General features: G+C 47.5%; 1 protein-coding gene across 1 annotated transcript; it reads left to right on the forward strand.

Moving 5' to 3' along the window:
* Window positions 1-109: 109 nt before the first annotated feature.
* OC90 (otoconin 90) lies at window positions 110-27,152 on the forward strand. The gene is made up of 13 exons (XM_069465969.1): window positions 110-152; window positions 5,666-5,731; window positions 6,960-7,016; window positions 8,556-8,730; window positions 10,744-10,856; window positions 12,750-12,878; window positions 13,039-13,080; window positions 14,228-14,278; window positions 17,786-17,836; window positions 20,014-20,130; window positions 21,123-21,294; window positions 23,810-23,916; window positions 26,854-27,152. The coding sequence occupies exons 1-13, from the start codon at window positions 110-112 to the stop codon at window positions 27,150-27,152; spliced, it is 1,422 nt and encodes a 473-aa protein (XP_069322070.1).
* Window positions 27,153-27,487: the final 335 nt, after the last annotated feature.

A 27,487-nucleotide genomic window follows, 5' to 3' on the forward strand; every position in this document is an offset into this window, starting at 1 on the left:
GTGAGTCCTTTCCTGGGGTTTGTGAAGGTGTACTCACCACGATCCGCTGACTTCTCTCCCAGGAGTCCGTTCTTGTTGCTGCCCGAGCTCCATCCTTTGCTGTCCTGCCATGATCGTGCTGCTTCTAAGCATGCTGATGGTGCCCTGTGTTGGTGAGTAATGGTATTTTACACCGCATTTCCAGCCTGGCATATAATTACTTAACATGAACACTGGGAGGCATTGTCAAATTTCATCTGATTTGCTTATTAGTACTTTTTATCCTCTGCCTAATTGAGTGATGGAAATCAAACATCAGTGATAAGCTGTAGGTTTAATTCAATGGGTGTCTTAGAGCACCCCATATAGTACGTGAGAGTGTCGGGGGAGAAGAGGGGTGGAGAATAGAGAGTAGTGAAAAGCAAGAGGGTGGGAGGAGCCCGTCTTCACGTGGGGGGGGGGCGGGTAGGGGTGGCAAGGCTCCTGTGCAAACACTGCCTTGGACTTCAGGGATAGCCCTGGGCCCTCGCTCAGTTACACTTCCTGTAGCTGGAGCTCTGGTCCTCTCGGTTACAATCTGAGTCAGGTTTCACGACAGTGCTTTGTACGTGTTGATGACAGGGAGACAGGATCTCTCCAGGTGTTCCTCCATCCCTGTGGCAGGACAAGGAGCAGCCCTCATGTTTGCCTCTCCTCACGCAGCCGGGGCGGTTGCCGCCTTTCCTCTTCCCCTGACTTCCAGGGCAGGAGTCAGCCAGCGGTATGACAGTCAAATTTGTGTCCCTGGGGCCTTTCACCTACATCATATGGTCCCTTTGTCCGGCAGCTCTGCAGCAGAGTTTATTCCACAGCCACAGCCCACACCACGCAGCCGTGTGCTGGTCCATTTCCCCTTCCAGAACCTCTGAGAAAGGAGCTGGGCATTCCCGGCTGATCTTCTGGGTAGCACACATGACTCTGCCATCTCACTGCAAATCACCAATAGAACTTACCATTCTGCTATCTAAAAATGACATCTTCTAAATATGCTTAAAGTTTCCTAGACTAGGATGCTGTGATTCTAGCAGGCCACCCATCACTCATTGGCCCTTGGATGGTGTAGTTCAACTATTGCATGTTCAGTCCTTCATTAAACAGATATTGATTCAACTTGTGTTCTCTCTTTCTCATATATACATATTGTGAATATATACATATATATTATATACATCATGGTACTTACTTTCAATAAGTCTCTGGTTTAGAGGGAGAAACAGTTACATAACCAGATCATGGCAACATGGGGTGACAAGTACAATGAGAGAAGGATGTCTGTGACATTGTGCTAGCACAGGAGTAGCAACCCTAGCCCAGCCCAGGTTGGGGATCACATAGAGTCAGTAATACAAGGGGAGCAGGCACAGGGAGGGCACCCCATGCCCACGGCACAGCACAGGCAAAATGGGATGGCAAGAAGTAGTTTGGTGTCTAAAAAACCAGAAGCTCTTCAGCATCGCAGGAACATAAAGTTCAAGGTAGAGGATGATTTAGCAGAGGCGGCAGGAGCCAGACCAAGGAAAGCCTTACGTGCCGGGTCAAAGAAGCTAGAGCTTCATGCATGAGCCTCAGTCTCATTGTCCATAAGGTGGTGACCACAATGTGTGCTTCGCAGCCCCGTGGCGAGGATCAGTGGAGGCGATGTGTGCAGAATACAGTACCAGCTCTGCTCCTGCAGCAGGACGGGTGCTTGTCACCTTCCTGCATGGAACAACAAACTTACTGAATCAGAATCAGTGTTACTCTAGTAAATTTTGTCCTTGCCATGCCTCTAACTTTCCATCTCTCTCCCCCACCACACCGCCAGACTTTGTGAGTGAACTGATTCAGTCCTCTGGGCTAAGCAGTTTAAAATCCAGGGTGACTTTTTTAACTGCTAATGAAAATGTGTGGGCGTCGACATCCTGAGAGTAAGTAGGAGTGCCCGGGAGCAAGCATGCCTTATTAGCACCCATCCGTAGTAGGATCGTCTCCCACCCTCCAGAATAGGAATTTAATTATCAGTTGCACAAAGAAATACGAGTGCAGTAATTATCAAGGAGCAGGCACTGTTTCACAATTGCTGCTGAAGTGGGCAGCAGGTATTGTAGTTGTTGGCTGTTATGCTGATTAGTTTCCCAGGCAATTATGCCAAATGTGAAATGTGTCAGAGCAATTACATGGGCTCTGTGACAAGGGCTCAAGTGGAACTGAATTCGTGAGTCTCCGTCCTGGTCTGAAAGTCTGCGTTTTGCAGGCCCCCTCCCCTCAAAGCCCGCAGTTCGCAGGCAGGAGGGAATTCCCTCTCCCTGGAAACCATTCCGAGAACTTGGCAGAGAGGACGCGTGGCTGGCGCTGGACCGTGCGAGATGTGCAGACACAAGCCTGCCCCTCTGACCTGGGGGGAGTACTGGCCCCCCCAAACCACACTGCGCACCCCCCAGGCAACGGACTTTCCTTTCTCCCTAGAAAGTCAGCTTGTTTTGTTTAGTCTGCATACTATTTTATTTTAAATTTGAGCCAAGAGCTTACAATTAGAAGATTTTTCCCCCAAATCCAGATTTCTATCAAATTTTGAAAAAGTTGAATTGTGGGACTGCTTTCCCAAGCCCTGGGGCTGAGTCCTTTCCCTCTCGCTGTGACCTGGGTCTCTCTAGTTCTGCACAGTCCTCAGCGTTCCCTGTTGCTTCCCTGCACGGGGCCTGGGCCTCTCATTTACATCATCTGCCCGTCCCTTGCAGAGATGAGGATTTGCAGTCCCGGGTCTTAAGTCCAACCCCCATTTTCTCTGTCCTGGACAAGTATAGTCAGCCCAAGAATTACGGATTCTGGGCCTCCTGTCTCAGTCACCTCAACCCAGTCTTCACGGTTTCCTTTGATCCACTCCACAAGCGTTGGTTCAGTTCCTAGGTGTGCCCAGTGAGGTGCTGGGCCGTGGAACTATGACAATGGGGGTCCCTGCCTTCAAGATCTCAGTGTCTCATGAGAGAGCTGGAGAAGGAAGGAGACCCTGAGAATCGGTGTGGAAAGCACTGCAGTAGAGGTCACCAGCCCAGAGTCCCCCCAAAGTCAGGGGAAGGAGTGAGGTAGGACTTCCATATGGCATTGTTCACACTGAGCCTCACCTGGTGTTACTCGGGCTCAGCCAGGCTGAGTCATTGTCAAGGTATTCAGCAGAGGCCACAGCCTGTGCAAAGGCCCAAGACCCAGGACACGTGGAGAAACTGAGAGCAATTAGGATGGTTCGAAGTGCAGAGGCCAAGAAGGCGCGCAGTTCCAGCTGTGCCAACCCACTGTGGCCCCCCAAATACACCTCACAGCTTCACACCGCTATGTCTTTGCTGCTGCCTCTTCCCTGTCTTTCCCACCTGAAAAACTCTTGTCCCTCAGTGACCCTGAAGCTTCTCTCGATACCCTCTTAGCCACACTCTGCACCTGGGCTACTGGATCAGCATCGATAGTTGTCATCAAGGGAATGGACAGAAGGCCTTGCTGCTGCAGCCTCACATGGCACAAGGGACAAATTCCGTGTCCTCACATGACAGGAAAGACAAACCTGTGCCTCACATAGCAGGAGGTTAGAAGAGCAAAAACGCCTAGTGAGTTCCCTCAAGCCCTTTTACAAGGACACTAATCCCATTTACAAAGGCAAATCCCTCACGACCTAATCACCTCCCAAAGGCCCTCCCTTCTAATACCATCACCTTGGGGTTTCAGTTCTAAGATATGGATTCTGGAGGGACACATAGATTCAAACCATAGCATGACACATGGATGATAGCAGATAATGCATAGAGGACCATTTTTTAAATTTTTACAATTCATGTCTATTCATTTTAATCAGTAGTAATTTACAATGCATTTTCATTTATAAATACAAGTTTCCTTTAAAAGTAAATATATTTACCTTTTTAAAATTGAGGTGGCTTATTAAAATAATCTCCTACTGACAGATTTGAAATTTTCCCTTTTCGATGCTGTCAAATTTAGCTTTATATATTTTGAGACCATGTTATTATGTGCATACATGTTTAGAGTCACTGGAACTCCCAGATGAAACAAACCTTTTTATAATTGGGAAGCAAATCAAAATCTTTTTAATAAAACAAAAAAGTGAGTTGACATATGTGTGTGTGTGTGTGTGTGTGTGTGTGTGTAAAATAGGAGAGGCAATATGCCACTGAAGGAAGTTAGAGGAACCTGGCAGGGATGGCGTACTGACAGTGCCGGTCCTGGTACTGGCAGCAACAACAAGCATCGTTACTTCTGCCATCATCATTCCTTTCGTCGTAGGATTGTCTCCACTAGGAAGGACTCAGCCAGCTCCACTGACTCCCCCAGGCAGCTTTTCTGGAAACTCCAATGGGAGTGGATTTTATTAGCAGAAAGTGAAAGTGGCAGCTTCTGAATGTCCAGAAGGGACAACGAGAGATAAGGTCCAGACCGGCAGTCATTGTGTCAGCGAGGATCTCTCCCCTCTGCCCGTATTCTTTCTTTCTAAGTGGATGGTTCTCAATTGGTGGTGCTTTTGCACACACACACATCCTCACCCGGCACCCCTGGGTGTGTGCATATGGGGGAGTTGTTCCTACTGGCACCTAGTGGGCAGAGGCCAGGGATGCTGCTAATCCTACAGTGCACAGCACAACACCCCACAAAAGAAAATTTTCCAACCCAAAATGTCAGTAATGTGAGACTGAGAAACCTTCTCTAAGCCAAGGAAGGCCTATCAGGCACCATCTGGGGGCATCTCCCTGAACAGATTTAATCGACCATGCCTCTGTGAAGGCTGACCCTTCGCGAATGTCAGATTGATGGTTTCCAAATAGTGTCAAATTGACAGGGCTGACTATATAACCGTCCCCTTGATGAAGAAAGACAAAACTCTTTTGACAGATTCCAAGTATCTACAATCTTTATATCATTGGGAAAATAAAAATGTGAGCATGGACAAGTCCATAAGCTCTCTGAGCCTTTCGGGAGCATGCCTGTGGCCAAACTGGAATTACAATGCCCATCTGTTTGCCCCCATTGCTCCAGGCTGCATCCTCATGTCCTCACCATGCTGAGTAAGTGCTGGCTGAGGGTAATGGCAGTATTGGAGAACCAGTAGAGGTTCCCCCCTCCATTGTCTTTATACCCCCAAGCAACATTTCTCCAGGTGAGTGTTCTAGACCATCAGCTTCAACTTGAGAGCATGAGAATTGGAATTGTTTATGAGTCTACGTCCCAGGTGATTTTGATGCTGATAGTCTGGGAACACCCTCGTCCTTGATTATAAACTCCTTGAGGGTTGGTATCCTTTTCAGTCCTTTACTTTTTCCCACCAGTGCTTTATCTCAAGAAACTCCAACACAAACATGAAATGTAAATAATGCTTCAGATGTAAAGACAGCTCCAAGAGAAGTCCTCGAATCTCTCCATCCCCCCAAAAATCCGATTGCTAAGGCCAACCAATGTAAAACACCAGGGCTCCTCCAGCCACCTTTTTATTTCCCCCAGAAGCTGCCACATAGATCTGGCACATGGCAGGTTCCAGAAAAATATGCATGGAATTGAATTTATGTGCATCCCTGTTGGCTTCCTGGCTGTCACCTCCTGGCCTTAGTCCCACAAGCGGGTGGTGGTGGCAGTGTTTGTGCTAAGCCTGCTTTCTCCTCCTTCTCTTTAGGGGGCCACGCTCTGGACACTCCACAGCTTCCACAGGAGCTGCCTCCAGAACTCTCAAAAAATATCAGTAAGAATTCTTTGAACTTTTCTCAGGAGCTGGGGGGAAAATTGTCTAGGATATTGGCAGAGAAAACAACCCCTTCTGAATATACCCTAGAGCCACTCACTGCAGTGGCATTTGTAAGCAAAGTGATGCAAGTGGAACTCAAAGTATCTCCCCTACAGTCTCCCTGGTGTCTGACCCAATGTTACCTGAAAGAGGAAACCAGGAGAAGGCAGGAAATGTGCTGATCATGAGGGTTACACCATACCTTAGCTTCAAATTGAAGACCAAGAGGGATAGATGATGGGTTGCTTGCTCTGGTTGTAAGAAAGGAGGATCTATATTTGTTTCTTGGAGAACAGAAAGTTGTCCTGGTGATGGATTATGAAGATTGCTCAGGTGGGTCCTTGTATAGGCATGGCTGAAGAACATGATGCATAGAGAATTAGCTGGTGATGTCAGCCCTGAATCAAGGGTTCATCTCTAACCGTTTAGAGAGGTGAGTTGAGGCAAGTCAACTAAATTATTAATGCATGAACCCATGCAAGCAAAGTGATTAGTCCCACACAGATCCAAATGACAAGTGCCTGTCTCCAAATGGCATAACTCCTACAGGAAGTGCAATGCCCACCAGGAGGCCTTCTTCAAGTAGACATTTAGACTCGCAGCCACCCTTGGCACTTAGAAGGATCAGGGTTGAAAACACAGCATGCCAGCAGCCATGGCAGCCACTCCTTAGCAAGAGTAGCCCTCGTGGCAATCTACATAGCAGTCCAGGAGACCCTAAGTAACAGCTGAAGGGAGTGAGATTCACATGGGGAAACCACAGTACTGGTCCCAGCTTAGAAGCTTCATTCTCTGTAGGAATCAGTATCTCTAGTAAAGACTTCATAGATTCAATTTCTAGGATGCCTAGTAGGGACATGACCATTTGTAAGAGTCATCTACTGAGTGAGTCCCAAGATGATGACTTCTCACCAGGTGTTTATAGTTCATCCATAATTCCTACCAGTCCAGATATACTTTACCATCCAAGGGTCATTTTCACCATCGAGCAATGTTGCCCAGTAACACAATCACATTTCATCTTTACCAGGTTTCTATGGTAACCTGTGCTACTAGAAAGTTAGCTCAAGGTCAAATCTGTCCTTAGAGAAGGGAGAAAAGTTTTATGTACACTTTACCCAGAGAGTGGGCAGGGAGGAAGGAAAGGAGAGAAACCAAGACTCCTTTTGTTTTCTCTTTATTCTAGATATCACATTCTTCAATGGGATGTTTAAAAATGTGGACAATGTAGCTGAAATTTTTGGTAAGTTAAATCTGAAATTGTTGTTATCCACCAAGTGTCAGGGCATGGAGTATGTGTGGGAAATCTAAGGAAATTACCAGGGCTTTGGGCTCTGCCCTTGGAGCTCCAGTGGCCTCCCCAGCTGGCTCCCAGCTTTGGCCCAGGTTCTGATGAGAGCAGAGACACCTTTCACTGTAGGTGAGTCACTGCGTCGCCTTGTGCCGTTACATTCCTTACTGCATTAGTTCTCACGACAAACTTGCCAGGAAGGGAACAGTACAGGTACCACATCTTACAGGTAAGGAAACCGAGCCTAACGGAGCAGGTGCCCTGTGAGTTTTTTAATAAAAATGCATATTTACATAAACACACACACACTCACACACACCCCTTAAAGTGGCTTTTTCGGTCAGCAGAGAATCATGTTTTCATTTTTCTGATTAGGACTTGTGGGAAGAAAACATGGAAACGGTTTCCTTGCCAGTTTTGTTTGCTGTAGACTTTAGGGAAAATCATTATCCCTGGTTGATACCTTGGCATGTTTCAGATCTGAAATGTAAAGTAAGTTTGTTTACTGTGAAATGGCAGTGACAGAATAGCATCTATGTTGCAGTGTTGATGCGAGGTCTGGGGGATAACAGACAAAGTGAACGCTTTTCCAACTTATTACACACTCTGTCAATCTTAACTATCGTGCTATTGAAAGCACTTAGTGCAACTTCTGGCACTTAGTAGGTACTCAAAAGTTGTGAATGTCTGTACCTCTTTCCTTCCTACACTGGCTTTTAGTTCTATAGTGCCAGTATTGTATCATTTGGGATCCATTCAGCAAGGTAATAGTGACTTAGATAATAAAGACATTTAATTATCTCAAGTGGTCTGAAATCATCAGAAATGGTGCAATAGCTCAACGTGGGTATCAGAGACCCAGCAGTCTCTTTCTATCTTGCTCCACTGCTACCCTGAATGAGATTGGCTCTCATTCCAGGGAGTTATCAAGATCTTATGGTATGTCTGGTATGTGAAGGTTTTTCAACTTTAGGCTTGGGACCTCATGATTGCAATGTGGTTGCTGCAGCTCCTGCCAGCTTAACCTTATCCACATTCAAGGAAGGAGAAAAGTGTAGATCAGAAAGATTTTCTTACATGCTTTTATTCTTTATTAGAAAAGAAATGTTTCCCAGAAGCCTCTAAAAGACTTCCTCTAAAGGTTTTTCAGCCAGATCTTGGTTCCATGCTCAGCTGTAGACCCATCACTGTCTTGGAAGTATGGGACTACTGTGGCCAGCTGAGAATGATCCTGAAACATCCTCAGGGACTTAGGGAGAAGTTTCACCTTCCTTGAGAACTGTTCAGTTTGTTAGTAAGGAAGAAGGGATAAAGGACTGTTAGGTGGGCAACCAACAGAAACAGTGGCTTAGAACCTGTTTCCCTTCCATTGTGTAGAACAGTCCTGAGTACACAGCAGGCGCTTTCTAGGCTGATGAGGTGCCATCGGCCTGGGGCTCCCTCCTAGACCCTGGTTCCCAGTGCCCACGAGCCCTTGCCCCATCCCCACAGACTGCCTGGGCACCCACTTCACCTGGCTGCAGGCCGTCTTCACCAACTTCCCTGTGCTGCTGCAATTCGTGAACGGTATGAAGTGTGTGGCTGGTCTCTGCCCCCGGGACTTTGAAGACTATGGCTGTGCCTGCAGGTTTGAGATGGAAGGGCTGCCCGTGGATGAACCTGACAGGTGAGCGAGATCCACAGGTGAGCAAGACCAAAAGGTGAGCTCGTGGGAGGTCTGCTTGATACCTTGGGCAGAGCACCAATACGGAAAGGGCCTGGACTTGGAACTCAGGAGAGGTCCTAATTCCACTGTCTGCCAGCTTGGTGACTGGTCCCCTCATCTTTACACGGCAATGTAATCTGTGATCAGTTCTCGTTCCTGGGAGTTATCAAGATCCTACGTTACGTCCCATATGCAAAGCTTCATTTGAGCGTTTCTCAAGTTTGGGTCCACCACACTGCTGGGATGCTTGTTAAAGTGCAAATTCCTGGGACCCATCCCGGACGTATTGACTCAGAACACTCCTTTCAGGTGGGACCTTGAAGTCTGAATTTTAAACAAGCTCTCCAGGTGACTCTGCTGCAGAATAAAATTTGAGGATTATTTTTCATTCAGGTCAGTCCTGGATGCCAGGGCTAAAACAACTGTATACCTTTATGTTTAATTTTCAACAAACATGCACCAAATACCAATAATATATGAACACTGTGCTTAAGACAAGCAGAAAACTATTCTTGCTTTAAAGAGCTAAATATCTAGTGGGAGATGTAGAGAAACTGAAAGTGGCCAGTGAAGATGTGCTCCCTCCCTATGTACAGGGAAGTGCAAATTAAACAACATACCAACTTTTACCCATCAGATTGGTGATGAAATTTAAAACCTAGAAGCATTAAGCATTAGCAAGGACGTGGCGAGCAAGGACTGGTTAACAGGAGGGTCATTTGGGGCATTTGCCAATTAGCGATATTTGGTGCTGTCTGTTAAAGCATTAAGGCATGTTACCTATGACCCAGTGTCCCGGTGCTCTGCTCTGTATTTACTCTGTGAGCTTAGGCAAGTTATTTAGCTTCTCTGTGCTCCAGTTCTTTCATTGTGAAATGGATAACAATCCCCACCTCATAGCATTATTCTCTAGGATTAAATGACCAAATTCAGGTTAAAGTGATTGGGGCTCTGCCTGCCTTCATAAGTACTTAAGAGTACTAGTGAGTGCTAGCAGAAGTAATAGTAGTAATAGCAGCAGTAGTGAGGGTAATAGCACGGCTACAACAGTAGTAGTAGTAATAGTAACAGTGGCAGTGTAGCTGTGGTAGTGTTAATAATAACATTAGTAGTAATAACAGTACTAGCACAGCAGTAGTAGCTGCGGTAGTGGTGGTATTTTAGTAGCATAATTCTAGGAGAACTATGTTACTAGTAAAATAGTAGTAATAATCACAGTAGTTGTAGCCATAGTAATAGCAGCAGTGTAAGAGTAGTTGTATGAGTGGGAATTTGAACCCAGGTCTCAACTCTACTCCATGAACCATGTCCCCACCAAACTGGTGTTATGCCTGTTCCCAAATCCATTGTGGTGGGGAGCGTGCTGTCATCTGCATAGACTCACAGGAGGCAGGGAAGGAACCCCCTTTGTGGCATGGTGGACAGCTTGTATCTGCCCCAGCATCTCTCCTCTAGGACACCCTCTTTGGATGTCTTCACTCACAGGCACCAGGACAATTTCTGTGCTCCCCAAACACCTGGACGTCTCTTTCTTGCACCTACCACACAAGCTAATGTGGGTCCACAGGGTCTGTCTTCTTGATCCATTCAACATCCTCTAAGGGGGGTCTGTACTATGTCACTCTCAGTGCTGACTATAGTGGAGTGACTGACTGCTGCTGGTTAGGACAGCTGTGGGCCCCACAAAGGGACATGGACAGTGACGGGGATCAGGGACCAAGGAGCATCCAAAGACTTAGTGTCCATAAGCAGAGCAGGACACGCTGAGCCTCCCTTCACACTGAATCCTAAGGCTGAGACCCAGGGGGCTGGGCAGGGACGATGTAGAGCTGCCATCTGAAGCTTGCAAGAGAGCAGATGGCAAAGTGTATGCATGTGCGTGTGTGCACAGAACATTTGAGATAGAACAGAATGAGCCTGGGCTGCCTGCCCTCCCCTCACCCTACCCATCCTCCCGCCCTGCCCCTGCTGCAGCTGCTGCTTCCAGCACCGCAGGTGCTACGAGGAGGCCGCTGACATGGACTGTCTGCAGGACCCAGCCAAGCTCAGCACAGACATCGACTGCGTCAGCAAGAAGGTCACATGCGGTGAGCATCTCCAGGCTTCCCCCGGGCTGGGCCAAGACGTGACAGGGCAGGGACCCCAGGCCTGGACCAGACCGAGAGCTCCCGGGATCCTTCTGCATCGTCACCTCGATTGGCAACATCATTGTCCACACTTAGACCCCACGAGAGCTGGATCGAGGGCATCTATACCTTGCATGGAGTCTATGCACCATAAATACTCTTAAATTGAAATAATAGTTGATCAGCAGATTTATTTGGCTTATAATTTTATACTTGTAGCAACCCTGGGAGCTCAGGAAGGCTAAAGAGTTTGCTACTTATGCATCGTGTAACATGGGGGCAATTACTTAACTTCTCTGCACCTCAAGATGGGGAGGAGAAACCTGCTTGAGAGATTTGCTGTGAAAATTGAATGAAACAGTGCTGTGGAATGGTCAGCGCAGGGACCAGAGGTGGATGTGGAGCTGGGAGTCGCAGTGGGTAGATAAGGCTTGTGGTGGTGGTTGTCTGCAGGAACTAGAAACATGTAGGTTCAAATCTCAGCTCCCCATCTGATTCCCTGTGTGACTCCAGGATTTTATTTCATGTCCCTGGGCAATCCCGGCAGAAGTAGAATAAAGGCCTGGGAGGAGAGGGAACCTAGCACGCAGGGGCACTGTGTTAGAGCCGCCCTCTATGTGTGCCTACATGTGCCATAGGCTTTATACACAGCGACTCCGAGCCTCCTAATAGCCCTAATACACAGGGGCCATTTCCTGTCGCAGTTTTCAGACAAGAAAAGGAAAATGGAGAAAAATTAAATAGCGCGCCCAAAGTCACAAAGTTGTGAAAGGGCAGAGTCAGGGTTTGAACCCAGGTCCAGCTGACCCTTGAGTCCAGGTAACACAGACTGGCTGGAGGATGGAGTGTCAGGGACAGATAGAGGGGAGGACGTTGGTGTGAACCACTCAGAGAGACGCACAGCGAACACGGAAGACAGGATTCATTCATTCACTCAGCACTCACACCAAGGCACAACAGTCGTCGCAGTGTTGGGGATAGCCTGACCTTCTGGAATGTTCTCACCATATCAGACACGGAGAATTTCCAAAACAAAGTATATAGTCTATTAGACAGGGCCAAGAGCTCTGGAGAAAATAAATGAGGGAAAAGGCGCAGGGAGGGTTGGGGTGGGGGCTCCTATTTAAACAGGAAGGTCAAGAAAAGCCTCCCTGAGACAATGACAGTTGAGCAAAGACTTAAGGAAGAGGCCGGAAGCGATTCTCACGGGTACTGGCAGAGGAGGGATGCAGACAGAAGCAGCAGCACGCGACGGCCCCGCGGTGCCTAGTGCGTTGGAGAAACAGGGGGGCAGTGAGCCTGGAATAGGTGGTGAGGGGGTGTGGAAGACGGTGGGACCTGGAGGAACAGGGACCTGCCATGTGACGTTCCTGGGCTGCAGTGAGACTTGTACTTTGAGGTGGGAAGTCGGTGGAGGGTTCTGAACGGAATACAGATATGGATTGATTTGAGTTTCAGGAGGCTTGTTCTGACTCCCCGATAGATGGGGCAGCAGGGAGGAGGAGGAGCAGGGAGACTGGTTAGGAGGCCGTGGCTATAACCTGGCAAGAGACACGGGGACTTGGCCAGGGTGGGAGGGTGGAGATGCCGACTCGTGGGCAGGCTCTGTGTTGCAAGTAGAGCCGACAGGATCGCTTGAGGGACTTGTCGTGAGCGTGAGGGAAGGAGGGGCGTGATGGTCCCAGTTTGTGTCTACACAACTGAAGAGATGGAGCTGACCTGAGTGAGACTGAGAGGTTCCAAGAGGAGCAGGATTTTGATCGGGTGGGCTGGCAGTCCCATCTTAGGACTTGTATTACCTCTTGGGATTCCAAGTGAGATCTTTCCAGCCTTTTCTGCTCTTGCTCTGTGCAGAATCTAAGGACCCTTGTGAGCACCTGCTGTGTACCTGTGACAAGGCTGCCATCGAATGCTTGGCTCGGTCCAGCCTCAACTCTTCACTGAACCTTCTGGACAGCTCCTTCTGCCTGGCTCAGGCTCCAGGTGGGAAGGCCCAGGCCGGCATCAGCAGTGGGGTTGACAGGGTGATCTGGGCAGGAGCTGGTTTGGAATCCATCATTGCTTCAGATGCCAAATCCAGCACCTTCAAACATCGCCCCATCCCTCTACTCTAAACAGACTTTCCAATGTGTTTTCTTTTCAGAGACAACCATTGGGAGAGAGCTGACCACACTTCTGCCCAGAGGTAAGGCCTCCCAGGGAAGCCGGTGCCTACTTGGACCACAGGTTCAGACAGTGACAGGAACTGGTAGATGCACCTCCTTTGCCTGGCCTCCCTCACAGAAGCTGGTTTATACTTCTGATAAACCCAATTCAAACACTCAACATCAAATGGCCTTAGAGAAACTTGGTCCCTTGCTACATGCACAGGTGTAATCCAATGAGGATGTAGACTCCAAGTCCTTTCTTTCTCTTTTTTCACTCCATAGTCAGAGCCCTGGTATACAGTGTGACAGGGACAGGACCTAGTGCTCAGAGGGAGCAAGACTCCTCCCCACTAGGCGATCTCTGGCTACCTCCTTCCTTCCCCCTACCCCTTCCTCCACACACCCTCCAGAGCCTGCACCTAAAGAGGCAGTCTGGGTCCAAGTGGAGGCTCTTTGAAGGGGAGGCTGTTTGTCATGGGTCCTTTCAGGACAGGGAAAGCTCTTAATAACTGTCCACTTCACTAAGCAAGTGATGCTTCTTACTCTAAAATGTGGATCTTACAAAAAAAAAAAAAAAGGGAGATGTATGCCTGCTATTCCTTGTTCACCAAAGTTTCCATGATCTCTCAGTCCCAACACCTCAGGGCACGTGGGAATGAGAAATCCAGGATGTGCCTTAGCAGAGCCTCCCCTCTGTCCTGGGGCTGGGGTCTCTCTCCCAGGAGTGATTGTTAAAGAGGAAGCTGGTGTGTGTGTACTTGTGTGTGTGTGCATGAGTGCATGGGTGTGTGTGCACCTGCGTGTTGTACCCCTATGTGTCTTCTGAGTCCAGTGCTCTTTTTTTCCTTTGCCACCCTGCCTCCCTTTTGAACAGAGCTCTTCTGAAGTTGGGACACCTTGGGGAGTGCAGCTCTTTCATTGCCTTCAGCCCAGTTTCTCCTCCAGCACCCCACAGTAGCTGTGCTCTGCCCCGAGCTGGGCAATTGCTGGGAACCCCATGTTCTGGGAGGTGTAGGGTGGAGAGGAAATCCAAAGACAGGATGTACAGCTCTTCCTGGCCACCTTTTCCTTGGTCCCTTTCTCCCTTGGTCCAGCAGTCTCCAGCCTGTTTGCCTGTGAGCCCCTGTGCTTGGTTTTGACACCGTGTTGCATCTGTCATTGCTACTGAGGGCCTTCTTTTTTCAGTGGATCCTGGGGAGCCCACAGATGCCAGCCTGACAGCCCTCTCAGGAGAAGGTGAGCCGAAGAGGGCTGGTGTGGAACCCAGACACCCATATCTTCATTGTGCCATCTGCCGACAAGCTGGCCTAAGATCCCCTAAAGTGTCCCCTGCCTGGGTCAGTTGTAGAACTGCTTCAAGTAAATTCCAGAGCCAACCCTGGTTCTTCCTGGCCCACAAGTCTCTTCTCTACTTCCTTGACTTCCTCTCACACTCCTACTCCCAGCCCTGTGGAATTGCCAGATAAATGCAGGATGCCCATCCATTAGAGTTGAATTTCAAATGAACAATACATACCTTTTTTAGTATAAGTACATATGAAATAGCGCATGCGACACACTTAGATCATTCTGCAAACCACCTCCCTAGAGGTTTGGTATTTCCTTTCTCTGCTGCTGCTGCTATTGCTAGGAGCAGAAGCCTATGGTGCTGCTGACTCCTGGCTGTGCTTTGTGTGACCAAAGGCATCTCATCCCCAGCAGCTCCCAGACAGCCTATGTCTCAGGGTCCAGATCCAGAGAGAAGAGAAAATGTTACCCTTACCCAATCAAAGCTCCACCATATTTCCTGCCTAAGGAGTGACCATTCCCAGCGAGATTGACAGCAGCAACCTGCATTCTATTTTAGGCAAATTATCAGCCCCAAACTTGAGAATATACAGTGGGATTCATGGCCCCATCAGATAATCACAAAATGACCCCAAATTGGTACATGCTCCAAAGTGTGAGTGCTTAAGCTTTCGCTGTCATTACTTTGTGGCATGAAGAAACGATAGTATATATCCCTGAGAATGATGCAGAGGAAATCAGGTTCCTTGAGGAGTCTAAAGTCTAACTGGAGAAAGAGGGGATGCTCACGCACCCCCACAACACACCCACGCACATCCATGGCTTGGGCAGTGTAGACAAGTGCCCCTCAGGAGGGAAGGCCACCTGAATGCAGGATCAAAAAATCAAACACACAAGTGTGGGTGGGACAGTTTGTGAGAAAAAGATACTGGACTTATAACTGTTCTCACCATCATGTAATGAAACCATTAGGTTTTGGAGTCAGGTGGATTTGGGATCAAATCCTACCTCTCCCATTTTTCAGTTATAGGACATTGGAAGAGTGATTTAATCTATAAGCTTCAATTTTTTCATTTGTACAAAACAGGTGTTAGCAAACTTTTTCTGTAAAGGGCCAGAGAATAAATACTTTAAGGTTTGTGGGCCATAGGATCTCTATCACAATTTCTCAACTCTGCTGTTGTAGCACAAAAACAGCCACAGATCATATGTAAATGAATGGACATGGTTGTATTCCAATAAAACTTTATTTACAACAACAAGTCAAGGGCCAGGCCATAGTTTATAAACCCAAGAAAGGTGATTACACCTATCCTTTAGGGTGGCATAAGGGTTAAATGAGGGCGAGCTTGGGGAGATTCTGGGCCAGCATCTTCTTCCAGGAATTCTGATGTGGCTATAAAAGCAGCACACACCATCAAATCATTGACGGGATAATGGACAACTTGCTTAAAATATATAATCTGATCTAATGCCCATATGACTTTATGGAACAATAGCTTGAGACTCAGAGGTAAGTTGTCCCAGACACAGAGCTGAGCAGCAGGGCTGGGACTGGAGGCCTCTGATGGTTCCATTCTTACTTCTACACCAAACTCCCTCTTACGCTGTCTTCCCACAAGGACCTGTTCCACCATAGCACACAATGGCCCTGCGTTCCCAAAGATGGTGTTTGCTGGTCCTTATGTAGACCTGGCCCGAATCTGGCCTCTTGCCTGCTGAACTCGTACCTAGTTGAGCACCACTGTGTAGCCACATTCCCTGATCAGGTGGCCCTGGGCGTCCTCTCTTCAGTCCTTTGACCCAAACCTACTTCCGCTGCATGGCTTAGGCACCCAGCTGGGTGGATGATTGAAGTTGGGTGGTTTCTTTTCACAGTGGCCACTGAGACCGAAGCTGACAGAGTGACCACTCCCTCCAGGACAAGTAAGCAGAGGGGACTTCGAAAGAGGACAGCATGGACTCTAGGGGAGAAATGTCATCTAAATATTTGTGTTCACCGCTGGTGACCACTTCTCAATAGGGCCTGGAGGAAACATTATTACATGCATTTTATAGAACATGTAAGAAACAGGCTTATAAAGAATAAAAGTTCTAAGTCATCAGCAAGTAATTTCTTGGACTGGTCTCTAGGCCCAGACTGCAGCTGCAAGACTATGTCCTTTCCATTGTATTAATACAATAGTGACTCACAGATACCTCCAACTTACCTAAAAATATCTAGGCCAAAATTTCATCAGTGGAATTAGGCTAACCATTCACTCTGCTCATGGTGATTAATAACCATGGATCTCTTATTAATAGGTATAAATAACTGACAATTACTAATTACTAAGAATGAATAGGTAAGTAAATGGATTCTTTGGTTAAGGGGCAGTGACATTACTGAGGGCCTTGGATGTGCCAGCATATCCCTAAGCCTCTTACATATGTTCTCTGAGTTAGTCCTCCCTGGTCCTAGGAGGCCTGTTATTATCCCCATTTTACAAATAAAAAAGAAGTTCCAAGAGGTAAAGTCATCTGCCCAGGGCAGGCAGCTTAGCAGTCCTTTACTTCTGAGTCTATAGGTTTTGCTTTTGAAGAGAACAATCTGCCCCAGTTGGAAAGGTCCAGATTCTCTCTTTGATAGAGCCTTTGTGGCCACATCAGTAAAGTTCCAAGTCTGCTTTCCATATAACACCATCATAGTCTTGATCTTTGAGCACATTAAATTTAAGGTAGTTCCTTTCTTTCCTAGAAGTTCTTTAGTTACCACCCCTGGTACAGCCAGGAGTGAGATAGGAGCCCAGCCTAGTGGCTAAGAGTGTCACCTTCAGCCAGGCTGCTGGGGTTTGCACCCTGCTACTTCCTAGCTCTCTGACCTTGAACCAGTGACCTAACTTTTCTGTGTGTCTCCTTTATCATCTCTGAATGAGGGCGAGCACAGTGCTAACTCATGGGCTTATGATTAAATATGTTAATACAAGGAAGCCCTTGTTGCCATATCTGGCACGTGGAGGAGCTTAATAACCATTCAACAACAACAAACTCGTTTTATAGAGAAACTGAGGCTCAGCAGTTTTCCTGGAGTCACATAGTAAATAACTTCAATCACACAACCACAACTCTGCTGCCTCTGTACTGCATACTCCGTTCAAAATGTGATTTCTTTTAGTTTTTTTTTTTCTCCTCTGAATTTTAGAGGCTGGCATTCCAAAAGTATTTCAAATTCACCTGCTGCCAGCTTGACAAGCTGCAGCTGCATTTTCGAGCAACCCTGTATCTAGGGGGTCCCCTTTGGCTCAGCAGTGACCCTAATATGACCAGGTCTCCTAGGACACCTCACGGTGGGAGGTGGGCCAGGGCAGGGTGAAGAGCGTGTGGCTCCTGCACCCAGCGGGATGGGAGGCGTCTCTGGAAACCAAGGTGGGACTAGCTGGGGTTCACACTCACCCTGTCTCTCTTCTTTTGGGGCAGAACTAGGAGACCAGGAAGGTGTGGAAGCTGCTAGGACCACATCATCTCCAGGTGAGCACCCTCTGCTTCTCCTATCTATGCACACATATATCACTGCCCCCAATATGTTTATGAAATCATGTGGGTTTCACATGAGCCTTGGGGCCAAACCCAAAATGGAAGAAATCATTGACGCCAATTTACTTTTACATCCCCCCTCAACAGAAAAGTACACAAATGAAGTTAAAAGGTAGAGCCATTCCCAAGAAGAAATGGAAACTTATCTAGTAAAGAGATGAGTTTAGAAAAATACAGAAGACTACATTTAGTTTTCCATTTAAATTATTTGTAATTCCACAATATAAGGAGAGACACTATTAATATTTGAAGCCATTTCTTCTAGTTTCATCCCTCACTAAGCACATCCATGAATATAAATAAAATGAATTTGAGAACGCTTCCTGGCCCTGGTTTTGTAGTCTGAGTTGTGTCATTAATACAAGGTGATGCTCTTCCCCTAACATTAAATATTTTTCTGGAACATGAGTTTTAGTGGCTATATAATAATTCCTTATATCAAAACATAATTTATTTAACCAATTATTTCTAACATTTTGTTATTATAAATAATAGATATGTACTTTCTTCATGCCCATCGACTTCTGATTAATTTACTGGGATAAAAGCCTAAAAGTTGAAATTACTGGATAAAGGCCATAATCATTTTAGAGTTTTTGGCATGTTGCAAAATTGGCCTTGAGGAAAATTGAACCAATTTACTTTCATACATGTATTCTGGTTGCCAACTCTGGGCACTATTATTTTAAAATGAGCAAACAAATAAAAACCTCTATCAATTTTTTTATAATAGGATAAAAATGTATCTTTTTTTCTCCCCTATGATGAAAATTGAAAGTGATGCTTTAGTACACAAACCAGGCCAACTCCTCATTCTGGGACTTATTGGTCAAATCTAAACAGAATTCCCAGATCTTAACTGAATCCACAGAGGTGTGTGATCGATGTCAGAGATAAGGCTGTTATGATTTGGGCCACCTTTGCTCTGAGAGGCCCTCAAAGCCTCTGTGACCCCCTCAGCAGTTCTAACGGCTACTACTGACTGTTTCCTAATTGCTAGGCACTTAGCTGGAAGGATTATTCAAACACCAAAAGAGGTATTATTAATATAATTTTATAAAGGAGAAATTAATATTTAGAGAGGCTAAGTGATTTGCCCAAGGTTATACATCTGGTATGTGGCTGAGCTAAAATTCAAACTCAAATCTCTTCAACTCTAACTCTTTCTGGCTTGGTGAGTTTCTAGCAGTCAGGAACATGATAGAAAGAAGCTGTTTAACTGGTTTCTATTTGTGGCATTAGAGAACTGAGCAGGAAGCTAAATCTAGGAGACTGAGATTACAACAGGGCTTTAGTCCCATAGGAACTGCAGTGTTGAGCAAGACCAGATGCATGAAGCAAACCAATATGGCGGGTTTGAGGAAAGGCTGCAATTCAGTGGGTAACCTAGATGCTAGGCCTTACTGAGCACTCTGAGGACTGAGCTTGGGCCAGCAGTTTGGTGGAGCTGAGCCTGCTGGTGTTTCCTTTCCCTGGACCAGACTGGGCTGGAGATTTGGCCTGTGGGATGGAGGTTTCGCTGCCTCCGGCTATGAGGGCAGGTGGGACTGACACACCAGAGCAAAGGGAGATCCAGAGAGACAGTAAGAGACGAGAGGGAGGTAGGTCAGGTCGCAGGAAGGACTTTGCACCTAATTCTGAATATGAGAAACTGTTGCAGCATTTGAGCAAGGAAAGAGAGGGGTTCGAGGAAGAGTTTCGCTTGCTTGCACTATCATGTATCACGAATTGGCATGATTTCTCCACCATTCTCTTTACCTCTTCGCTTGCTGTGAGTGCCATGACAGACCTTCCCTGGGCAGCCACATGATAGTAAACACAGGCCTGGGCAGGCCGGGACAGTTCTCATCCATAAGATGCCACTGAGGTGGGCTAGCACAGGCTCCTGTCAGTGTTGGGGTTATTATAGAAAATTTGGAAATTCTCATGTAGAATTCATGGATCCCTGAGAATCCACCTCAATGTCTGCAAGCCCAGTTGGAGGGCTCTCTTGTGCTTTGGTGTTCTGAGGTATCTGTGTGCATTTGGCCTTGACCAAGTGTCCATTCTCAAATCTCTCCTTGAGCCACTTGAAGTTTAAAAATCTGAACCATGAAGTTTTGTATTTTCAGGATCTGCAGAGATTGTTGCAGCAGCTGAAAGTGTGACCCTTGTCCCTGCTGGTGTTAAATCTGTGGGGCTGGCGATGTCATCTGTTGAAAATGGTCCTGAGGGGACGACGGGCAGAGGTACGCAGAGCAGGTGGCCACAGAGGCGTCTGTCCTCTCTGCCCCCTGGCATCCTTTGGGTAGCTTATTGACAAAGCAACTTAGGCCACCGTTTCTTGTGAACTTCTCATGTTTGTGTGACTAGAAAGTCTCGTCCCCCTTACTGGGTGAGCACTTGGAGGCTCAGAGGGGACGTGATCTGCCTGAAGCCACCGAGCTGCTGCGAGGCTGAGTCTGGGAGAGAAAGCAGGTCTCCCAAGCCCCTGACCGCGTGCTCTTTCACTGGCCCAGAAGGAGAGAGTTTGGCATCGTCCCACCATGGTTTATTGGAAGGACTGAAGTGCCTGAGTTTTAATAATCCTCCTCCTTTGTCTCTCTCCCCTCTGATGCCGCTTTACCAAAGGGCCTGTACCTGCAAGGAGCCATGGCCAGCTGTACACAGAGGAGAACTTTGCTAGTATCTGGGCACGGCCTCCATGGTGCCCAACACAGAGTTATGAAGAAAGCTACATTTGAAAGGGGGAAGGAGGGTGGGTGGAAGGGGAGATAGGAAGGAGGTGGGTGGGGGAGAGAGAGAGAGAAAGGAGAGAATGAAACCCAAGGGCTCTGAAAGGCAAGCCCCGCCAGGTGTGCTTACCTGATGCAGCAGAAAGCCTAAGAGGATGACCAGGACTTCTCCAGGGTGCCAGGCTCTACTCAGTGGTAAAATGTGGCACAAAGAGCATCTTTGGTCCTGACAAGTCCCCATCCCTTAGAGAGATTTAATAAGGAGTCTGGTAGAGCATTAGAAGCCTGGCAAGAAAAGACTTGCTCTTGGAAAGACAATGCATCCCAGACAGGGGATGAGCCAGAACACAGCTTTTCCGGAAGAATGGCCATCCGAGGTGTAGGGCATGGGTTTCCTTGCCCGACCCCACGTTGTCCTCATACAACCCGGAAGCTCTCATGGCCTTCCCCTTGTGAAGGCAGTCCCAACAGTGCTTGCTCTTCTGAAAGTCCCTCTTCCTAATCAGCTTGTGACAGATTCACCTTCCTGCGCCTGGAAAGTGAAGACAACACGCAGGTGATGCCGCAACTTGGAGAGATGCTCTTTTGTCTGACATCCCGGTGCCCAGAGGAGTTTGAATCATACGGCTGTTACTGTGGACAGGAAGGAAGAGGCCAGCCGAGGGACGCCCTGGACAGGTACGGATGGGCGGAGGCGGTGGGTGGTGGTGCTGATGCTGCGTGCACCAGTGAGAAATAGGGACCCTCTTCTAAGTCAGCAGGGGCTTTAGGCTTCACCAAGAGCTCGGTGCATGCGTTATCTCACTCAGGGCGGCCCTTTGGCATGACAGTCCCATTTTCCTGATGAACAGCTGACTTGTCCTGAGGTCATTCATCTAGGAACAGGCAGAGCCACACAGATCCAGATCTTTTGACTTGGGGTTCAGAGCCCTTTCAGCATTTCCACAAGTACCACCCAGCTGCCCTAAGAGGGCCCATCTGCAAAGATCAACATTTAGAATTGGAGTCTCCACTTGGTTTGCCCTGCAGAAGACCACTGTGAAATTAGCTTCTCAACAACTTTGAAGTATAACTGCTAAATTTTTTATCTCCCACTCCTGGAAGAATTTTCACTGACCTCATGCATTCATTAATGTAGTCATTCATTTAATATGTGCATTTAAACCACACTGCTGGCGCTTTTGCTCTCTGCCAGGCACTGGGCTACCTGGTGGAAAATACAAAAATGATTAAACAGAACAAAGCAGAACAAAACAAACTGCTTGTGCCTAGTAGGAGCTCAAATAGTGAAAGAGATGGACTATTAAACAAAAATACTACCCAATATGATAATAAATGCAGTAACGGAAACAGAATAAGCTATGGAGGACTCCATCTGAGTTGATGAGGTTTATAGGGTGATTGCCTCAGTCCAGGGCCAGTGGAGAGGTCTGTGTGCAAAAGGTGTTTGACCTTGTTGGATGGTATGGTTGCCAAAGCAAAACCAACAACTTTAGATGGATTTAAAAAAAAGAAAAAGACAAAGCATACTGTAGCTAATAGAAAGGACGCGGTAATGTCAGGGACATGGAGCATGTCAGTTGCAGGTCAGATTACACCTGGGGGGCTGCATTTCTCACCCACCCACTTTCTGTCTCCTGCCTGCGGCTCACAGTCATCCTGGTCCCTTTATCTAGGTTCCCTTGGCCTTTCCAGGAAGGAAATTCAGGCTCTGCTGCACAGGTGACCTTCCTCTTACCTCCCACCAGATGACCCTGAAGAAGTTTTTACTCTAGCAAAGGCTATGTCACACTATGACTCATGAGCATATTTGCATGCTGAGATTCAATCGTACGCTCTCCGCTCTCCAGGACAGAGAGTGACTTTCCACAGTGTCACGATTTCTGAGTCCATAGCACTTAATGAGATACGTCAAAAGACAGGAATCTAGCCAGCCACAGTCTCTGCGTTCTGTTGAACCCCATAGAAAGAAAGTGGAGATGATTTTGAAGGTTTTTTCTGACAACCAACCATATTTTACAAAGATATGAAATTTGACCAGGCAGGTAAGTAAGTGATGATATGGCTTATTTGAGATCTGTAGGAAGAAATTGAAAAACTGAAAGCCATAGGAAAAAAACCCTTGACTAAGGAAGATTTAGTGAAAGTGATACCATTTTCTACAAGGATATATTTTTAAAACCATGTGTCCTGTACATTATGGGTGGCTTAAGTGATTTTTAAGAGTATTTTGATCATTTATGATTTCCAGTTCATTCACTGACTTTAGATTTTAGCTATTGTGTCGGTGATCCCCCTGCCTTATGCCACTGTGAGCCTAAGAGCTGGATGGCTCCTCTGATCGCTGGCAAAGTGGGAAGGCAGGTAAAGCTGACACTCGGCCCAGGACAAGTGCTGTCGGGAAGGCACAAAAGTCTATGACTGATCCCTACTCGGCTGTGGTCTCTAGCACGGAGTAAGAGTCATGAAAGGACAGGGAAGAGTTGAAAAGGGAAGATTTAGGGAGCAACTGTAGCTTCCTAGTGGCTGGAGCCGTCACACGTTTCCTAAGGATGCCTATCTGGCCGAGGGGACACCAGAGGTTGTGAGGCCGTATCAGGCCAGAGGGGCAGGTCTGAAAAGCAAGACATTGATTCATTCTCACATATTTACTGGGGTCCTGCTCTCTGCTGAACACTTTCTAGGTGCAGTCCTTTATGCTCAGAATAGTTACCCCACTTTCTTTTAAGGCTGGGGACAAATGAGAGTGCCCTGTGGATGTGGGATTCACTGTTCTATGTAAGAGGTTGTAAGGAGTGGGGTCACTGCCCATATGTTACTTTTGTGTAAGTTTTAGAAAGGTACCCCTTCCTCAAGACTCTTTCTTTCCATCTGTTGGGAAATACTTGCAATAAATGTGCAAATCATCCACCTTTGCCAATAGTCACAATAAAAATACAAAAAAAAATTTTTAAAAGAATAAGATGCATACAGTGTCATGAGCACTGCCTTAGATGGGGCATCTTTGTGCAGTACACAACCTGAACAACCATACACAATGGCCCTTGGTGTGTGTATGAGTCAGCCCTATGTACACTGGAAAGGAGGCACTGGCTTCTCTCACTACTATAGGGAGTGTGGAAGAAACCAGGCCTTGAGGGAGTTCCTGGGAAGCTGGGAGCTCTGCACAGTAAAGGGTTTTGCTTGGTTGTAGGTGCTGTTTGTCCCATCGCTGCTGCCTGGAGCAGGTGAGAAGGCTGGGCTGCCTGCTCGAGAGGCTTCCTCGGTCGCCGGTGGTGTGCGTGGATCGCACACCCAAGTGTAAGTGCTGTTGGTCGGCACAGTGGGTTATTATTTCCTTCAGGTCAGCAGCATCACGGTAGCTCAGGCTTATAGATACTTTCGCAGGCACTTCTTCATCTATAATGTGACTTAATGCTCTTCTTAACGTCGAGGGACACGTCATTACACCTCTCGAACTATGAGGAGATTCAGGTTCTAAAGGCTGAGTTGCCTGAAGTCACAAAGCTAGTTAAGAGCGGGCTGGGAATAATGGAAGTAATCCATGCTCATTGAGCACCTACTGTGTGCTGTTCTCAGCTCTCGATGTGTGTTAACACAGTTCGTCCTCACAACCATCCCATCAGGTCACACTATTCTTCTTCCCATCTTACAGAGGAGACAACCGAGGCCCAAGACCACACAGCTAGAAATAAGTATCAGAATTGGGATTTGGACTGTAAACCACATAGCCTCAGACCTAAAGGCTCTTCACTGTACCAGTGGGTTTCAAAGTACTTTTTCTTTTTTTAAGAAGCAGAAGCCTTTTCCAAATTAAATCCCATGAAAAAGGGGGAATGGCTCTGGCTGAAGGGCAAGGTGGCCTACAGCTGCGCCCCCAACACCCACCCCCACCCCCGGCCTGGAAGTCGGAGGCTCCTCTATGGGTGCTCAGGGCCTCAGGCGGGGACAGTCTGAAGACTGCCAACCCCACGAGCGCCCGCCCTGACAGCACACGGAGACTTGCTTCAGATCTCCCTTTCTCTGCCTTCTCTGGCTCCATTTCCTCATTCACATCAGTGATGCATTTCCCTTACGCTTTGCAGCTTAAAAGGAAATGCTTCCCCTAGAATTTCACAAGAGCTCTGCAAGGGTTTGTTCTCATCCTCATTTTTCCCCGGGGAAGCCCACTGGCTGGACCCGCATCCTCCTCCTTCCTCGGCACAGAGCGTGCACCTCTTATCATCTGGCCGTGTACGATCACGTGTGGCTGTCACATCCTGGGAGCTATGTGCTTACGTGTCACTCACTCACTCCCTCACGTATTCATTCATTTATTTAATTATCCACCTATCTAACAAACCTTCATCGGGACCCAGGAAAAAAAATGAACCTACATGACTCTTGCCTTTCATTGCTCACAGCCTGGAGGGAAGAGAGACAGGCAAGCCACTACTCTAATCTCAAGTAATAGGGGTTAACAGGTAGTACAGTTTCCTTGGGAACGTGGGCAAAGGGCTTTTGAGTCTGCAATATGGCAGTAAGAGTGGGAGAACTTGGGAGAAGTCAGGAGAAGTATGAAGTGAGATCTGGCAAGTGGTTAACAGGTTCCCAGATGACCCGATGTCCCAAGCAAAAGGAAAAGAGAAAAATGATGGGGTTTTGGGAATGTCTGGCAGTGTAGGAACAACATGCGGCTCTGTACTGCTGGAACAGAAAGGGAGAGTAGGGGCCTGGTTGTGGTGCAGGGTGAGGTTGGGGAGATAGAGAGGTACAAGATCATGAACCCAGAAGACCCATGTTCAAGACTAAAGCATTTTCATTTTGTCCCCCAGGGGATGAGGAGCCAGGGGAGGGTTTAGAGCCCATGAGTGGCAGGATCAGAGTATTATTGTTGTCATATGACACAATCATGGCTCAAGGTCTCACCTGCTTGGCTGAAGGCTGGTTCTCCATTCCCCCAATATCACTGAATCCAGGAACACTGCATCTGTACCTGAACTCCTATGGAGCTTCAGTGAACCAGTTCTGACCCTCCGTGAGTTGTGAGCCCAGGGTCCTGTTCCAGAGGCCAGGTGCTGGTTAGTGACAAATGAGGGCATCTCAGAGGCTGGTCTGTGTTGTCCTGATCCCAAGCACAGGGATCAGAAAGGATGTAGCCACCCAAGAGCACAGGGCCTCTGGCCGTCACCACCCTGCTCTTGCACCTCTGTGTATCTCTCCCACTCTCTTCCTGCTTCCTGCAGCTGAAACGTAGCCGGCATGTCTGGGGCTGATGTGGAGGCCAGTGTAGGAGGTTTGGAGGGTGGGTTTGTGTGGTGCATGATGATAAAATATCTGGCTGATGAACACTTCAAAGTAGGATTAGATGAAAAAAAACCCAAAAACCAAAAAATCCCAGACCTTTAGCTTCACTGAAAACTACAGCTAAGAAGGATAATATTTGCAGAAAGCTAAGCCATGTCTAGCACCTTCAAACACATTATTCTATTTGAGTCACCCCCCGCCCCCACTGCATGCAACTCATACATTAAAAAAATAGAGTAGGTTTGCCAGACCTGGCAAATGAAAGTACAGGATGCCCAGTTAAATCAGATAAACAAAGAATAATTTTTAAGTATAAGCATGTCCTAAATGACATACTTTCAGACATATCATCTGAAATTTAGATTTAACTGGTCACCCTGTGTTTTATTCTGGCAATATTAAAACAAGATGCATAAGAATTTCCATTTGACAAATGGGGAAATACGGGCCCAGAGAAGGAAGAAGTAACAGAGCAGCCCACATGTGTTTCCTGAGAGCTAACTTGGGAAATATTTGTCCAGGTTTGAGTTGGGTGGTTGGTCACGTGGGTTCTGCCATAAAGGTTGTCTGTCCAGTAAGAGGAACAATGGAAATATAGACAATGACTGTACAGAGTAATTAACATGTAACCTGCGGTGACAGAAAGAACCCTGGGATAGGATTCGATGGGAGCCCATCTAGGGGCTCAGGGAGCTTTCTAGAGGAGGGAATGCCAAGTTGGTCTGGACAGACAAGTACGAGGTAACCAGGAGGAGAAAGGTGAGAGGAGAAAATTGATAACATTCCCAGCAGAGGGATTGTTAGCAGCAGGAGACAGTTGGGATATTAGCAGCAATCAGACTATATGGCGGGTGCCAAGAAGGGGGCGCGGAAGATGGTCTGGAAGGGGTGGGCCACAGGGGCAGCCATCCTGTGAGGTCTTACGTCTCTACTCTGGTCTTGCCCTCAAAGGTGGGGGGCAGAGCCTGTGCCAGAAGCTGCTCTGTGCCTGTGACCAGACGGCAGCTGAGTGCATGGCCTCTGCCTCCTTTAATGAAAGCCTCAAGTCCCCAGGAGGAAAAGAGTGCCCCGGGGGGCCGGTGGCCTGCGAGAACAGCCTCAGCCCAGGGTCCTCAGCCCCTTCCCTGGGCTCCAGCTCCGAGGAGAACAGCGAGGAGGCCCCGCCCCACATGGAGGGCCACAGAAGAGCCAGGAGATTTCTGCGGAAGTCACTTGGTCCCTTAGGGATCAGGCCCCTCCGTGGAAGATAGAAGCCCAAGGCCAATGGCAAGCACACCTAGTACAAGCATACCTGGTAGTTTGGCTCCTGCTCCACCTTAGCCTCCTTGGCCCTCGGCCTCCTCTGTTGGCTGGAGCCCTAGCAGAGGCTGGGAGGGAAGACGGGCAGGGAGACCCTCATCCATGTCACTGTCACCTGTGGGTCAGCTCAGTGCCAGTGTGCTTTTAAAGAAGGCAGACCACGGGTACTTCTGTACTTCCTGTAGTGCACTATGGAAGCCCAATAAATATTCCAATCAGCGTGATCTGTTTGCTTTCTTTTCAAAACATTAGATTTAGATACTGATACATGAGTATCATGTAGTAG

The sequence above is a fragment of the Eulemur rufifrons genome, chromosome 3 (assembly GCF_041146395.1).
Source record: "Eulemur rufifrons isolate Redbay chromosome 3, OSU_ERuf_1, whole genome shotgun sequence".
Lineage (NCBI taxonomy): Eukaryota > Metazoa > Chordata > Mammalia > Primates > Lemuridae > Eulemur > Eulemur rufifrons.

Coding starts and splice junctions, on each gene's coding strand:
- OC90 (XM_069465969.1), top strand. CDS start 110: ATGATCGTGCTGCTTCTAAGCATGCTGATGGTGCCCTGTGTTG. Junction 10,857..12,749: donor CAGCAAGAAGGTCACATGCG/GTGAGCATCTCC, acceptor TGCTCTGTGCAG/AATCTAAGGACCCTTGTGAG. Junction 20,131..21,122: donor TGAGGGGACGACGGGCAGAG/GTACGCAGAGCA, acceptor CTTCCTAATCAG/CTTGTGACAGATTCACCTTC.